Raw genomic sequence first — 15,000 nt, 5'->3', positions numbered from 1 at the left:
CCCTCCATCCCCTACAAGGGACAACACTCACTGCCCTTCTCGGAGCTACCAGCCAATCAGGTCGGAAAAGAAACATGGGGTGTCATCTGTTACCATGGCAGCCCGCACACCTGCTGCGGTTAGGTTTATGGTGTGAGATGGTGATGGAGGAGGCAGGTAGAGACCTAGAGGTCAGAGGTGAGAGAGCAGGGGTCAAATGCTGATCCTGGGTGGGGCAGAGTAGCAGTGTCAGATCAGGGGCGTCCTGTACCACATGAGTAGGGAAGCTGCTTCTGGTTTGGATCAGAGGAGAGATGTGAGTCTCCGGTTCCTCTCCGGGAATAGAGGAGTCACGTAGAGGCTCCCACAGCAAGCAAACAATCCATACAAATACAAACAAACACAGCAAAAACACAAATTCTAATGTAAGAGCGTGTATTTGTGTGTGTGTGTGTGTGTGTGCCTACATGCATATTATATCAGTCCCAGGCCACTGACTGGAGGAACATGGATTATAACCGAGGGCCAAGGTGAGACTTTCACAACCCAACACTATGCATATTCAATAACTGCAGGGCCCATGGTGTTGTGAAAGCTTAATTAAAAAGTAACAATTCCAATACACTCGAGTCCTACTGACCCACATCCCTCTGCCTCAGCATGACTGTTAGTGTGTGTGTGTGTGCGTGTGTGCGTGTGTGTGTGTGTGTGTGCGTGCGTGCGTGCGTGCGCGTGTGTGTGTGTGTGTGTGTGTGCGTGCGCGCGTGCGTGCGTGCGTGCGTGTGTGTGTGTGTGTGTGTGTGCGTGTGTGCGTGTGTGTGTGTGTGCGTGCGTGCGTGCGTGCGCGTGTGTGTGTGTGTGTGTGTGTGCGTGCGTGCGTGTGTGTGTGTGTGTGTGTGCGTGCGTGCGTGTGTGTGTGTGTGTGTGCGTGTGTGTGTCAGCATGGGAGCTGCAAAATAGAGTTTGTATGTGAATCAGGGTGTGTTCCCAACCCTATTTGAGCAGCTGTGCAATAGTGAGTGTGTGTGTGAGTGTGTGTGCGCGCGAGCATGGCTTCTAAGACATGAATAATTCAAAATAACCCAAGGCAGTGCTACACTTGCTATGCGTGTGTGTGTGAGAGAGAGAGAGAGAGAGAGACAGAGAGAGAGAGAGAGAGACAGAGAGACAGAGAGAGAGAGAGAGAGAGAGAGAGAGAGAGAGAGAGAGAGAGAGAGAGAGAGAGAGAGAGAGAGAGAGAGAGAGAGAGAGAGAGAGAGAAAGCATGTTCATCGTGATGGCATGTGCTGTGGTCCTAATTCAAGAAGACAAACCTTGGACATCACAGGGAGAAGCGAGAATGCAAACCAAACCCACTCATTCATAATAAATGAGAGAGACAGAGAGAGGGAGACAGAGAGAGAGAGACAGAGAGAGAGAGAAAGAGAGAGAGAAAGAGAGAGGTCTCCAGGGAGTGACATACAAAAGGAAATACAAAAAAAAAGACTAAAAGGTGAAGGGGAGAAAGAGAGAGAGATTCAGAATGGTGAGAGACGAACCCTTAAAGTCATTCAGTGTTAGTTTACCACCCTAAGAAACCTGTTTACAAAAGGACTTCAAACTAATGTACCTGGAACTACTGTAAGTGTGGGGGGAAACTGAAGATTGAACAACAATCCTGTGTGAATGCAGTACTAATGGGTAGCATTAATATCCCTGAAGGCACCCAAACAATAGTTTCTCTAAAACTTCGAGAAAATAACAAGCACTGAACTCGACCAATCACCAAGTCCTTCAACTCCTGAACTCTGAGTACATACCGTATATATACAGACTTTATATGTGCCATTAATGCTCCTATAAACAGACTGGTGAAGTGTCCCCATTCTACAATTTCTGTTAAACTGTACCCATAGTAACCTGTAGAACAGCCGTCAGAGCTGTGAGACCGGCTCACCATTCGTTGTGATCTGGTATGTCTGGGGCCCAAGTCAGCGGGGCCCCGCCCACGAAACCCATGTCATCATGGGAGCTGGAAGACGATTGGTCGGACATGTGTGCAGGCAGAACGGGCGGCCTATCATCTTCGATCATGACAGTGTCATCCCGGGGCATGTTCACTGTTGGGGATAACTGGAAGTCACCTGAAAGAGGAAGGAGGGAGGGAGGAAAATGAGTCACTGTTATGCTCTAAGATCACCCACAATGACATCAAGGACATGTCCATAACAAGCATGTTCATTCACTGTTCATTGTTTTAACAGTTCACTTTGAAATGAACTGTTAAGGATCTCCAGGCTGTCTCACTCACACAAAAACTCCTCTTGCACCTCTCATGGTTAATGTGCTACCAGACTGTGTGGTTATATGTGTCTGAGTAAGAGCGTGGGAGTGGATTTAGACACATCAATCCCTGCAGTACACTGCACCACAGCAAACACACAAATAGCCCTGTACACCCGCACGGTCAGCAAAAGCTAGCACATGCTTGCCATTAAATACAAATTAAACAAAGGACTTGAAAGAAAACAAAACTCTTGACCTCATCCTTGTATTTGTTTCCATCATGACAGAGCCATTTGATTTTGGCAATTTAGCAGCTTAGGAGCAATTTCTGGTAATGTAAACCAGTGGACAATAATATTTACCCTGGCTGCCTTCCAAGAATAACGTGAAATGTATTTCCTTTCAAGCTGCCTTCACAAGTGACGAACACGTCTAATGGTAATGAATTAGATGGTGGAAGTCTGGCATGATAAGTCGTGTTATATCATTTCTCAAGAGCATGGCAGATCCGTCATTAAAAACACCTGTTTTTAAACCCGTGGTCTGATAGCACGGGTCAAACACGGGCAGAGAGACTGATGCAGCCGAACAGGATGGTAGATGATGTTTGCTTCCTGTGTATGACATCATCAGAATTGAGCCATCAAAGACCCTTTCCAGCCATGTATCACTTTGGCTCGTCCCACAGCCTGTTATATCACTGATATCAAATTGCTACATGTGAAATTCATGGAACTGGGGTGTTGTTCCTATTTAAGAGTCTGTCCAGGAGAACATATGGGCATGCTCTCTGTCAGGGCTCTCTTCCCTTCAGTCTCTCCATCCTTCCTCGCCTCCCTCCCCCTCTTAGAGAGCGGTTGCCATGGAGTTGCATCACCACATCAAAGATGATTCACCCTGAACAAGACCTGTACCATGTCAGGAGTGGTGCTGTGTCCTTCAAAGCACCTCCGCATGAACACACACACACACACTCACAGTAATGTCTATATACATTCAACACCACTGCCCACTGAGTGCCCAGACCCTCTCCACAGCAGTGGTTCCACACATCCAGCAGTCTCTATAATCAACGTTTCAGACGAGCTTTAATTAGAGACACGTCCAGTTCCCCCTCCCGGGTGACACTGCTCTCCCCAGCACCCCTCCTCCAGTGCCGCTCTCTCCAGCACCCCTCCTCCAGTGCCGCTCTCTCCAGCACCCCTCCTCCAGTGCTGCTCTCTCCAGCACCCCTCCTCCAGTGCCGCTCTCTCCAGCACCCCTCCTCCAGAACTGCTCTCCCCAGCACCCCTCCTCCAGTGCCGCTCTCTCCAGCACCCCTCCTCCAGTGCCGCTCTCTCCAGCACCCCTCCTCCAGTGCCGCTCTCTCCAGCACCCCTCCTCCAGAACTGCTCTCCCCAGCACCCCTCCTCCAGAGCTGCTCTCCCCAGCACCCCTCCTCCAGTGCCGCTCTCTCCAGCACCCCTCCTCCAGTGCCGCTCTCTCCAGCACCCCTCCTCCAGAGCTGCTCTCCCCAGCACCCCTCCTCCAGAACTGCTCTCTCCAGCACCCCTCCTCCAGTGCCGCTCTCTCCAGCACCCCTCCTCCAGAGCTGCTCTCTCCAGGTGAGAGTTCTCAGCATCGGTCTGGACGAGCGGACACCAGGACGGTTCCCCCGCCGCTCTGCTCGCCTCCGAGGTGAGGATGATTAGCATGAAACTGCTGCACCCGCTTTTTCTGCCACCGACAGGATAATTAGCATGAGAGGGAAATTACATTTCTGTCCACCTGTTAAGCCTGACACAGGGCTCATGCCAATAATTAACGGCAGACAGTAAAGGAGGGGGGGGGGGGGGGAGGATGAGATAGAGAATAAAAATCTGAGCAATTGCTGAAAATTGCTGTATAAAGTGTTATTCAAAAATAAAGTTGTACAAAAATAGGCCACTTTCATTTACTAAATTAGGGAGAAAATAAGTGACTGAGAATAAAATGAGTGGACTGGACATGAAAGGAGAGAGAGAGAGAGACAAAGAGAGAGAGAGAGACAAAGAGAGAGAGAGAGAGATAGAGACAAAGAGAGAGAGAGAGAGAGAGAGAGAGAGAGAGAGAGAGAGAGAGAGAGAGAGAGAGAGAGAGAGAGAGAGAGAGAGAGAGAGAGAGAGAGAGAGAGAGAAAAAGGAGACCTTTCACCTCCAGAAAGAGCAGTTCCACCTTTTTATAATGAGGAGAGGTATAACGGACCCAAAGTGCTCTTTAACACCAGAGTTCCAGCCTTTCACCAGTTCGTAACACCGTCTCACACAGCTGGGGGGTGGAGGTCAGTGCTTGCATCTGGCCGCAGAAATCTGGGCAGATATCAAACGCCCATTATTAATGTCCAGCCTGTAAATCCTTAACAAGCTCGACATGAAATACCTCCACTGAATGAGTGTTTTTTGAAGCCACCTAAGAATAACTTCCTGTGGAATGCAGTCACGCAACATATACTAGAGACATCCACGCTAATGGAGGTCACTCAGGGATAAATGTTTTCCCCAATTATATTTAATGTTTCCCAGGCGGAGGCTCTTATAGAGAAGTCTGTTGAAAGCTCCAGTTGTTTGTTGTTCCTCCCCGTCAGAATGGCTCAACAGAACGTCTGTTTTATCACTGTCACCTCTGTCATGGTGGAACCACACTGACATCCTGAGATACAAACACACAAGACAGCCATCTGCTTGGTCAAACTGGGGCTGGGGACATGGGGCTGGGGGCATGGGGCTGGGGACATGGGGCTGGGGGCATGGGCCTGGGGGCATGGGCCTGGGGGCATGGGGCTGGGGGCATGGGGCTGGGGACATGGGGCTGGGGGCATGGGGCTGGGGGCATGGGGCTGGGGACATGGGGCTGGGGACATGGGGCTGGGGACATGGGGCTGGGGGCATGGGGCTGGGGGCATGGGGCTGGGGACATGGGGCTGGGGGCATGGGGCTGGGGGCATGGGGCTGGGGACATGGGGCTGGGGACATGGGGCTGGGGGCATGGGGCTGGGGGCATGGGGCTGGGGGCATGGGGCTGGGGACATGGGGCTGGGGACATGGGGCTGGGGGCATGGGGCTGGGGGCATGGGGCTGGGGGCATGGGGCTGGGGGCATGGGGCTGGGGACATGGGGCTGGGGGCATGGGGCTGGGGGCATGGGGCTGGGGACATGGGGCTGGGGGCATGGGGCTGGGGGCATGGGGCTGGGGGCATGGGGCTGGGGGCATGGGGCTGGGGACATGGGGCTGGGGGCATGGGGCTGGGGGCATGGGGCTGGGGACATGGGGCTGGGGACATGGGGCTGGGGGCATGGGGCTGGGGGCATGGGGCTGGGGGCATGGGGCTGGGGGCATGGGGCTGGGGGCATGGGGCTGGGGGCATGGGGCTGGGGACATGGGGCTGGGGACATGGGGCTGGGGGCATGGGGCTGGGGGCATGGGGCTGGGGGCATGGGGCTGGGGGCATGGGGCTGGGGACATGGGGCTGGGGGCATGGGGCTGGGGACATGGGGCTGGGGGCATGGGGCTGGGGGCATGGGGCTGGGGGCATGGGGCTGGGGCCTGGGGGCTGGAGGGTGTTGGTCTAGCTGGGAGGGGGCAGGGAGGAACCCAGCCTCTCGGGCCCCAGACACAGAGACAGATGAGCCTTCGAACTGGAGAGGCCACCTGGGTCCATCCACACATCCATCCATCTGAGAGGAAGCCATGCCCCATCTATCTCTCCCTTCCTCCCTCTTTCTCCCTCTCTCCCTCTCTCTTTCCCCATCACCAAGATGGAGGTGAGAGGTCACACTAATAGTGCCTCTCCCCCCCTCTCTCCCCCCCCCCCTCTCTCTCTCGCTTTTTCTGTCCTAGAAAACTCCTTGTCGATTCCATTCCTCCATCCATATCTGACACTCTGGCCTATTGATCTAGCTAGAGATCATTAGCTGGTCCCTCCAGCTGAGGGGGATGTGATGGACAGGAAAAGGTAATCCCCCTGAGTAGCAGGTCCCTGACTGGAGGGACTCAGTCCTCATGATGACCGCCGCGGCTCAGCGTGGCTTTCCATGTTCACACCAGATAGTTTCTCGTCAATGCGATTGATCGAAACATTTTCTCAATTGGATGGGCGTCTCGTGTGGATTGAAACAGCCCTTTGGTGAATTGCAACATTACTTGTTTCTATATATGTGTGTGTGTGTGTGTGTGTGAAATTCTGATTGGATATCCATGGAGTATTGCTACATATAGCAGTGAGATCAGCATGTGGTATTAATCATTGGTTCCCATGGAGTGTAGCATCCAGCTCCAGTCCCCGCTCTGTTCCCAGCAGGACGGGGTTCCTAAGAGCGCTGGAACCATCGTCCCCGTGACGACACAAGCGGGGGAGACGCCAGGCAGCTGAAATGACTCAACTCCGAAAATGGAAAGTGGTTTGACGGGGGTGGGGGGGACGGGGGGGGGTCTAGCTTTCCAAACAAAGGCGACAGCGATCCGGGAGGTTCTGGACTGGTCAAGCTGATCAGGAGAGTTTCTGAATTGCTAAATTGATAGTTTGTTGACTTAGCACTTAGCGGCAAGCCCGAATGGAGGGTCCTGCTGTCGGTGTGTTTCCATGTAGCTAAAAGCTTTGCTTATCAGAGAGGTCAGGCCATTAACAGAGCTGAGGGCATCCTGTCTCTCATCCACACCAGACAAACTTAGACTTCTGAAAGGTTATTCTCGCCACCCATGTCATTCTAACACACTTCCAACCTTTTCACACAGTCCTGGGCTTGTCTTGTTGGCTGTCTCGCACACTGAGGCGAGCACAATCATGAGCCCAAACCCTGCCCGACCCCGCCCCCAGGTCTGCCCCCGCTCCCAGGTCTGCCCCTGCCCCAGGGCCCTGGGTCCACGTCGAGAACACTGTATTTACAACATCTACTCAGAAGTTTCTCAGAAGGACAAACAGGGCCAAGGGTAAGAGAAGGTCTGGTTGGGAACGCTGTGAAGTGGAGAGTGAAGTTCCTGTGAAAAGTCACGCTGACAAAACGTGTCTGGAGTATAAGTAATTGAGTGTGTTTATTTGTGTGTGTGTGTGTGTGTGTGTGTGTGTGTGTGTGAGAGAGAGGGAGAAAGCGACAGCAACACACAGGCACGTGACTGACAGCGGCAGTAGATGTCCAGGTGGAACCATCTGTTGGTTAAAGAGCTGCTTTATGAGTGATTCAGATCTCAATCTGGCTGTCTATGTTACATGTATTATCTCCCATCACATCTCCACCTGCTCACTGTTAGGGCCCCCAGATACACGAGGAAAACAAATAATTATGTTTCACATTTAAGCCTACAGCAATTAGAGAAAAACAATTATGGATTATCCGAATAAAATCGCCACATGTTTCAATTTTTATCATTCAGTATTGATGATCCAGTAGTAACATGTGTGGTAGTAGTGCGTGTGTGGTAGTAGTGCGTGTGTGGTAGTAGTGTGTGTGGTAGTAGTGCGTGTGTGGTAGTAGCATGTGTGGTAGTAGTGTGTGTGGTAGTAGTGTGTGTGGTAGTAGTGCGTGTGTGGTAGTAGCATGTGTGGTAGTAGTGTGTGTGTGGTAGTAGCATGTGTGGTAGTAGTGTGTGTGTGGTAGTAGTGTGTGTGGTAGTAGTGCGTGTGTGGTAGTAGTGCGTGTGTGGTAGTAGCATGTGTGGTAGTAGCATGTGTGGTAGTAGTGTGTGTGTGGTAGTAGTGTGTGTGGTAGTAGTAGTGCGTGTGTGGTAGTAGCATGTGTGGTAGTAGTGTGTGTGTGGTAGTAGTGTGTGTGGTAGTAGTGTGTGTGTGGTAGTAGCATGTGTGGTAGTAGTGTGTGTGGTAGTAGTGCGTGTGTGGTAGTAGTGCGTGTGTGGTAGTAGCATGTGTGTGGTAGTAGTGTGTGTGGCAGTAGTGCGTGTGTGGTAGTAGTGCGTGTGTGGTAGTAGCATGTGTGGTAGTAGTGTGTGTGTGGTAGTAGTGTGTGTGGTAGTAGTGCGTGTGTGGTAGTAGCATGTGTGGTAGTAGTGTGTGTGGTAGTAGCATGTGTGGTAGTAGTGTGTGTGGTAGTAGTACTACAGGTAGAAGTGTGTGTGGTAGTAGCATGTGTGGTAGTAGTGTGTGTGGTACTAGCGTGTGTGTGTGTGGTAGTAGTGTGTGTGGTAGTAGCATGTGTGGTAGTAGTGTGTGTGGTACTAGCGTGCGTGTGTGGTAGTAGCATGTGTGGTAGTAGCATGTGTGGTAGTAGTGTGTGTGGTAGTAGCATGTGTGTGTGTGTGGTAGTAGCGTGTGTGGTAGTAGCATGTGTGTGTGTGGTAGTAGTGTGTGTGGTATTAGCGTGTGTGTGTGTGTGTGGTAGTAGTGTGTGTGGTAGTAGCATGTGTGGTAGTAGCATGTGTGGTAGTAGTGTGTGTGGTAGTAGGATGTGTGGTAGTAGCGTGTGTGGTAGTAGTGCGTGTGGTAGTAGTGTGTGTGGTAGTAGCATGTGTGGTAGTAGCATGTGTGGTAGTAGCGTGTGTGGTAGTAGTGCGTGTGGTAGTAGTGTGTGTGTGGTAGTAGCATGTGTGGTAGTAGTGTGTGTGGTAGTAGTGTGTGTGGTAGTAGCATGTGTGGTAGTAGTGTGTGTGGTAGTAGTGTGTGTGGTAGTAGCGTGTGTGGTAGTAGCATGTGTGGTAGTAGTGTGTGTGGTAGTAGCATGTGTGGTAGTAGCATGTGTGGTAGTAGTGTGTGTGGTAGTAGTGTGTGGTACTAGCGTGTGTGTGTGTGTGTGTGGTAGTAGTGTGTGTGGTAGTAGCATGTGTGGTAGTAGTGTGTGTGGTACTAGCGTGTGTGTGTGTGTGTGGTAGTAGCATGTGTGGTAGTAGCATGTGTGGTAGTAGTGTGTGTGGTAGTAGCATGTGTGTGTGTGTGGTAGTAGCATGTGTGGTAGTAGCATGTGTGGTAGTAGTGTGTGTGTGTGTGTGTGTGGTAGTAGCTTGTGTGGTAATAGTATCACGGGGCTAGCCTGTCCTTCTCAGGTATGTTCTTAGCCAGCTCAGCGCCGCGTTCGCTCCAGGTACAGGAAGGTCAGGCCTTCTTGTTTCCTGTCCTGATGACGGTGCATACAGGAGGAAGACACGACAGGCTATAAAAAGACCTCCGTCTGTCTCAGGAAGTGGGCGGAGACCCGAGGACGAGGCTGCTGCCAAGGTCTGTTACGGTCGAAGCGTTCTAGGGACTATGACACACAGGATCCTCCCCGCTCTACGCATGTGTGTGTGTGTTTCACCTACATTCTACTTTTCCATTTCCCTGATCTCCATCACCTTCCCATGATGCTTTGCTCCAGAGCGTGCATGTGGTTCCGGGCGCTCAGCCAGAGGAGAGTCCAGAGTCGACACGCTGGGTCTCAATTCTCACCCCAGCGTGTCGACCCGCTCCTCGCCGGACCTCAGAGTCAGGAGAGCGGCGAAGAGGCGCCGCTGACGACCTTGGCATCCAGCGGGGCATGTCGCCACACTGACGCTGTCCCTCACTTCCTGTCACTTCCTGTCTTCTCTCCGTCTCACCCACTCCAGGATCCCCCCCTGCAGCTTTCACCCTCAGGGGGGCCACGCCAGGGAAGGGAAGCGGGTGTACAATGCAAACGTACAGTTTGAGTACGTCTCTTTACCTGGTGCAGGGAAGAGCAGAACATGGTGGGGCATCCTCCCCCCCCCCCCTCTCTCTTACCCTCCCCTCTACTCCTCCCCCCCCCCCCTCTCTTACCCTCCCCTCTACTCCCCCCCCCCCCCTCTCTTATACTCCCCTCCCCCGTGCTACAGTATGTAGGACAGGGAGTGTGAAGGTAGCTGTCACCGTCCACATGATTAACCAGAGGAGACAGGGCTGGAATTACTGCTGCCTGTCCATCTATCTATAGGGTAGGATCCACCCACCCACACAGGCGCGCGCGCGCGCACGCACGCACGCACGCACGCACGCACGCACGCACACACACACACACACACACACACACACACACACACACACACACACACACACACACACACACACACACACACACACACACACACACACACACGCAGACATCCTGTCTCTTCCCTTCTCTTCTCCTACCTAACAAGCTTTGTTCTGACTGACAGCCTTCCAAACCTACCACAGGATTAATCTGAGGGAGTCTGGCCCGTCCCGGCCCGCTCCAATCAATCTGATGACACCACCCAGCCAGATTAATGACACCCTTCCCTGCGCGGCTCACGCATCTGCCCCGGTTGCCATGGTGATTAATGCTCCGTTGAATGAATCCAAGACTGGTGTTTATTCTTAGAAGCCAGGTGGGATCAGGACACACCGGCACCTAGCCTGATCGTCCGTGAGCTCCCGCTGGATGTGTTGTTGGAAGTGTGGCGTGTGGCTCTGTGGTGGCGCCGTTAGCCACGTTAGCCACGTTAGCTACGTTAGCCACATTAGCCACGTTAGCTACGTTAGCTACGTTAGCCACGTTAGCTACGTTAGCATGGACGGCGCTACTGTAGCTTCTGGCTCTGAGGCACGCTGTCACTATTTAGAGGGCCTCGCAACACGCCTCACACACCTAGTGTGACGTAAGACACTGTGGAACACAACTTTGACATTGCAGTGCAGCTCCAAGTATCCATTCTTGAGTGTGACCACCACACACACAAACACTCACACACACACACACACTCCACCATCTGATACAAACACGTGAAACGAGAAACCTTGACCATCTCGTAACACTCTCTCTCTTTCCAGACATCACACAGGGGTGCCTGTGACATCACACCGGGGTGCCTGTGACATCACACAGGGGTTCTTGTGACATCACACAGGGGTGCCTGTGAGGGGTTGGCTCCTCTAACGATGCCCGGCAGTCACGGAGACGCACTCCAACACAGACGCAGCGTTTTTTACCGGCTGCATCAAAAGAACGCGTCGTCGAGCGAACGCCCCCACCGCGCAACCGAATCCTCAGAGTCTGCGAACCCACGACAAAGAGAGTTCCCCGCCTCGCTCCGAGGAAGAAGATGTTCCCTGAGTCGCGCCGATACAGTCTTCCCCCCGTCGACAACTCTATCTTAAACTTTGCAGAACTTTCCTCTTTGCCCTCGTTTGACACCCTGTCCGCCCACGCAGGGGGAAAGCGTCGCGCTTGAAGTGTTGGAGCGTTTGAGATGTTTCGGCTTTCCATCATCCTCCCCCCCCCCCCTCCTCCCTCCTCCTCCCCCCCCCCCTCCTCTCTCCCTCCTCCCTCCTCATCCCCCCCTCCAGTGTGTTTGTGATCAGAGCGACGCCGTGAAGGGCTCAGAAACAGACGAGCCAATCGTGAGATTGTGAGGCATCAGTGGCAGAGAGAGAGGAAGGGAGAGAGAGAGAGTAAAGGGAGATACAGAGAGATAGAGGGAGATAGAGAGACAGAGAGAGAGAGAGAGAGAGAGAGAGAGAGAGAGGGAGGGAGGGAGGGAGGGTAAGAAAGAAAGAGAAAAGAAGAGAGCAAGTCCTATTGATCTGGAGTCTTAATTAGCCATCAGACTCTCTCAGCTCTCTGACACTCCTCTGATCTCACATGCAGAGTTCACTGGAGACGGAGGCTGAGGAGGAGAGAGTACTGCAGGAAGAGAGAGGTGAGGACAAGTAGGAGACTTGGGAAAATGTTTAAAGGAATGAGGGAAAAGAGGTTGGTTGTGAAGACCGAAAGGTTTCCTCAGCCCCTCACTGTCCACCCCTCACTGTCCCCCACCCCTCAGCCCCTCACTGTCCCCCACCCCTCAGCCCCTCACTGTCCCCCACCCCTCAGCCCCTCACTGTCCCCCACCCCTCAGCCCCTCACTGTCCCCCACCCCTCAGCCCCTCACTGTCCCCCACCCCTCAGCCCCTCACTGTCCCCCACCCCTCAGCCCCTCACTGTCCCCCACCCCTCAGCCCCTCACTGTCCCCCACCCCTCAGCCCCTCACTGTCCTCCACCCCTCAGCCCCTCACTGTCCCCCACCCCTCAGCCCCTCACTGTCCCCCACCCCTCAGCCCCTCACTGTCCTCCACCCCTCAGCCCCTCACTGTCCCCCACCCCTCAGCCCCTCACTGTCCCCCACCCCTCACTGTCCCCCACCCCTCACTGTCCCCCACCCCTCAGCCCCTCACTGTCCCCCACCCCTCACTGTCCCCCACCCCTCAGCCCCTCACTGTCCCCCACCCCTCACTGTCCCCCACCCCTCACTGTCCTCCACCCCTCAGCCCCTCACCCCTCCCCACTGTGACAGAGGGGTCGATAGAGGGATGACAGGAGTGAAGGCTGCTGGGATTGAATTGCCGATTCTAATCCAGCGTGTGAGCCTGGAGTCTGACCAGAGAGGAGCCATGCAGGCAGGGAGTGAAGGCTGCTGGGATTGGAAATGACATCTACCCTGATTATAGATCCTAAGACATAGGTAGATAAACGTGTGTGTGTGTGCGTGCATGAGAGAGAGAGGTGAGGTGATGACTGGGTGGGTATGGATCCTAAGTCATAGGTAGAGAAACGTGTGTGTGATTGTGTGAGTGTGTGTGTGTGTGTGAGTGTTAAGGAGGGGATAACGAGGTCAGGAGACTCACCCATGCGGCCCACCATGGGAGGGCGTGGCGTTGGCATGGTGACGGGCGTGTGGCCCAGCGCCAGTAGGGTGTCGTACAGGGTCTGAGAGACACGGCGCTCGCCCTCATCCAGGGGGGGAGGGCAGCGGCTGCTCCAGGACTGGGGGGCTCCCTGGGAGCTCCTGGGGGAGGGGAGACCAGAGGGGAGTTAGAGTTGGAGGAGGGATGGAGAAAGAGGGAGGAGAGAGGGATGGAGGGAGGGAGGAGAGAGGGATGGAGGGAGGGAGGAGAGAGGGATGGAGGGAGGGAGGAGAGAGGGATGGAGGGAGGAGGAGAGAGGGATGGAGGGAGGGAGGAGAGGGATGGAGGGAGGAGAGAGGAGAAAGGGAGGGAGGGAGGAGAGAGGAGAAAGGGATGGAGAGAGGGAGGAGAGATGGAGAGAGGGAGGAGAGATGGAGAGAGGGATGGAGGACTGAGAGGTTAGAAAAAGGGAAAGTGAAGAACTGGGAAAGTTAGAGACAGAATAGATAGGACAGCTGGGGGGGGCAGAGTGATGGGGGGGGGGCAGAGTGATGGGGGGGGGGGGTCAGCAGAGTGACGGAGGGGGGGAGAAACTAACAGATAGAAGGAGAGAGAAGACTAGCCAGTGCTAGCTGCCGTGTCCTGCGCTCTAAGTTCAGTAACACAGATGGAGCGCTGACATTCTCAGCTTGGATGAGCAGCAAGCCGGACAGTTCACGTTCCCAGGCCTCCTTGTGGTGGCGGACACACACACACACACACACACAACCAAACAAGGTATCTCAGACTGAGACAGCCCTACACTATAGCACTGCCCACTACATCCATACACACACTAATCTATACATCCTGTCCACTATCAGCCCGGCTCTGGGAGGAAACCAGGGCTATCTGCTGCCTGGAGCCAGAGGACCACAGGTCTGGACAGCAGTCTGGACACTGGCCAAGAGCCACAGGGAACAGTCTCATAGCAGCCAGAGGACAGGGAACAGTCTCATAGCATTCAGAGGACAGGGAACAGTCTCAGGGAGGGAGGGAGGGAGGGGGTTGTCAGGGGGAGACAGACTGCCTGCTTCATATAAATGAGAGTTTTAATGAAGTTGGGAGCGGAGGACTTTATCAGGCTGGGGATAGGAGCGAGGAAGGGGGTTGGCAGGGAGGTGAGGGGGGTTGGGGTGGAGGAGGGGGGGTCAACGCAATTACAATCAGAGCTGGGCCCCGCTCAGCCTTATGATAAAGGCCATCCAGGATGTATTGAGCTCAATAAGGTTTCAATTGTAAAACGAGGATTTATTTTATTGGCTTTCCTCTAACTTTTTTTTTTCTTTTTTATCTGGTGAGAGCTGGGAGGCTTAGTAAAAAGCTGTCGCCGGGTAGAAAATTTTTTACGACATTTCGTCAGGGGAGATGGAGAAAGTGTGGGGAAAAAATCTAATAAAGAGAGAGTGAAAGTCACAGAGATAGAGATGAAAGAGAGATATTACATTTTATTGTGCTTGTTTTCTTATTACCTGTACTGTTCATGACTTAATCTTTCTAAATCTACTAGTTTTCACACTGGATTATACTACCGAGGTACAGCAATGATTCATCCATATCTGTGTCAGGAGGTGTGTGTGTGTGTGTGTGTGATCTCATCTTGGTCTCTAATCTAGCCCAGGATAGAATCGATCTCTGTCTACTTCTCCCTACCTCTGTCAACATCTACCTACCTCACTGGATCTCTTTATAACCCCTGGACTGAGAGTGTGTGTGTGTGTGCGTGTGTGTGCATGCACGCACATATACTTTCAAATGTCCTAGACCACATTTTGACCCTTGAGCTTCACCGCCTAGCAATCCACCAATGCCACGAAACCAACTGATTCAATAAATTAGTTCTTAAATTGAACCAAGTGAACTTCCCTGACGCTAAACTACTTACTGTGCCAGCTAGGAAGCTGAAAGCCCTGAAGAGACAGAACTACACATTTGTAGTTTCCCCAATTGACTCTACCCATTTTATCCCACACCATTACAGACTCCAGTTCCCATAATGCATCACCCCAAGACATTCCTATAAATCACTGCCATCCACTATGACATCAACCGGGGCCTTGGTCCCCATGTCATGATCTAATGGGACCTCAATCACTCCCCATTACCGCATAGAGGGAGGGGTCAGCAAGAATATCCC

At 53.2% G+C, this 15,000-nt stretch overlaps 1 protein-coding gene across 1 annotated transcript in view; it reads right to left on the bottom strand.

The window, feature by feature from the left end:
- Window positions 1–15,000, bottom strand: part of LOC134035373 (partitioning defective 3 homolog) — a 90,962-nt gene that overhangs the window by 73,587 nt on the left and 2,375 nt on the right. Inside the window, exons 2-3 of the mRNA XM_062480368.1 lie at window positions 12,825–12,985; window positions 1,916–2,102 (exon numbers count right to left, since the gene is read on the bottom strand). Coding sequence (XP_062336352.1) covers window positions 1,916–2,102; window positions 12,825–12,985 — 348 coding nt within the window. The remainder of the gene's footprint in view (window positions 1–1,915; window positions 2,103–12,824; window positions 12,986–15,000) is intronic.

Source organism: Osmerus eperlanus, chromosome 15 (genome assembly GCF_963692335.1).
Source record: "Osmerus eperlanus chromosome 15, fOsmEpe2.1, whole genome shotgun sequence".
Taxonomy (NCBI): domain Eukaryota; kingdom Metazoa; phylum Chordata; class Actinopteri; order Osmeriformes; family Osmeridae; genus Osmerus; species Osmerus eperlanus.
This window is presented reverse-complemented; position numbering and strand designations above follow the sequence as displayed.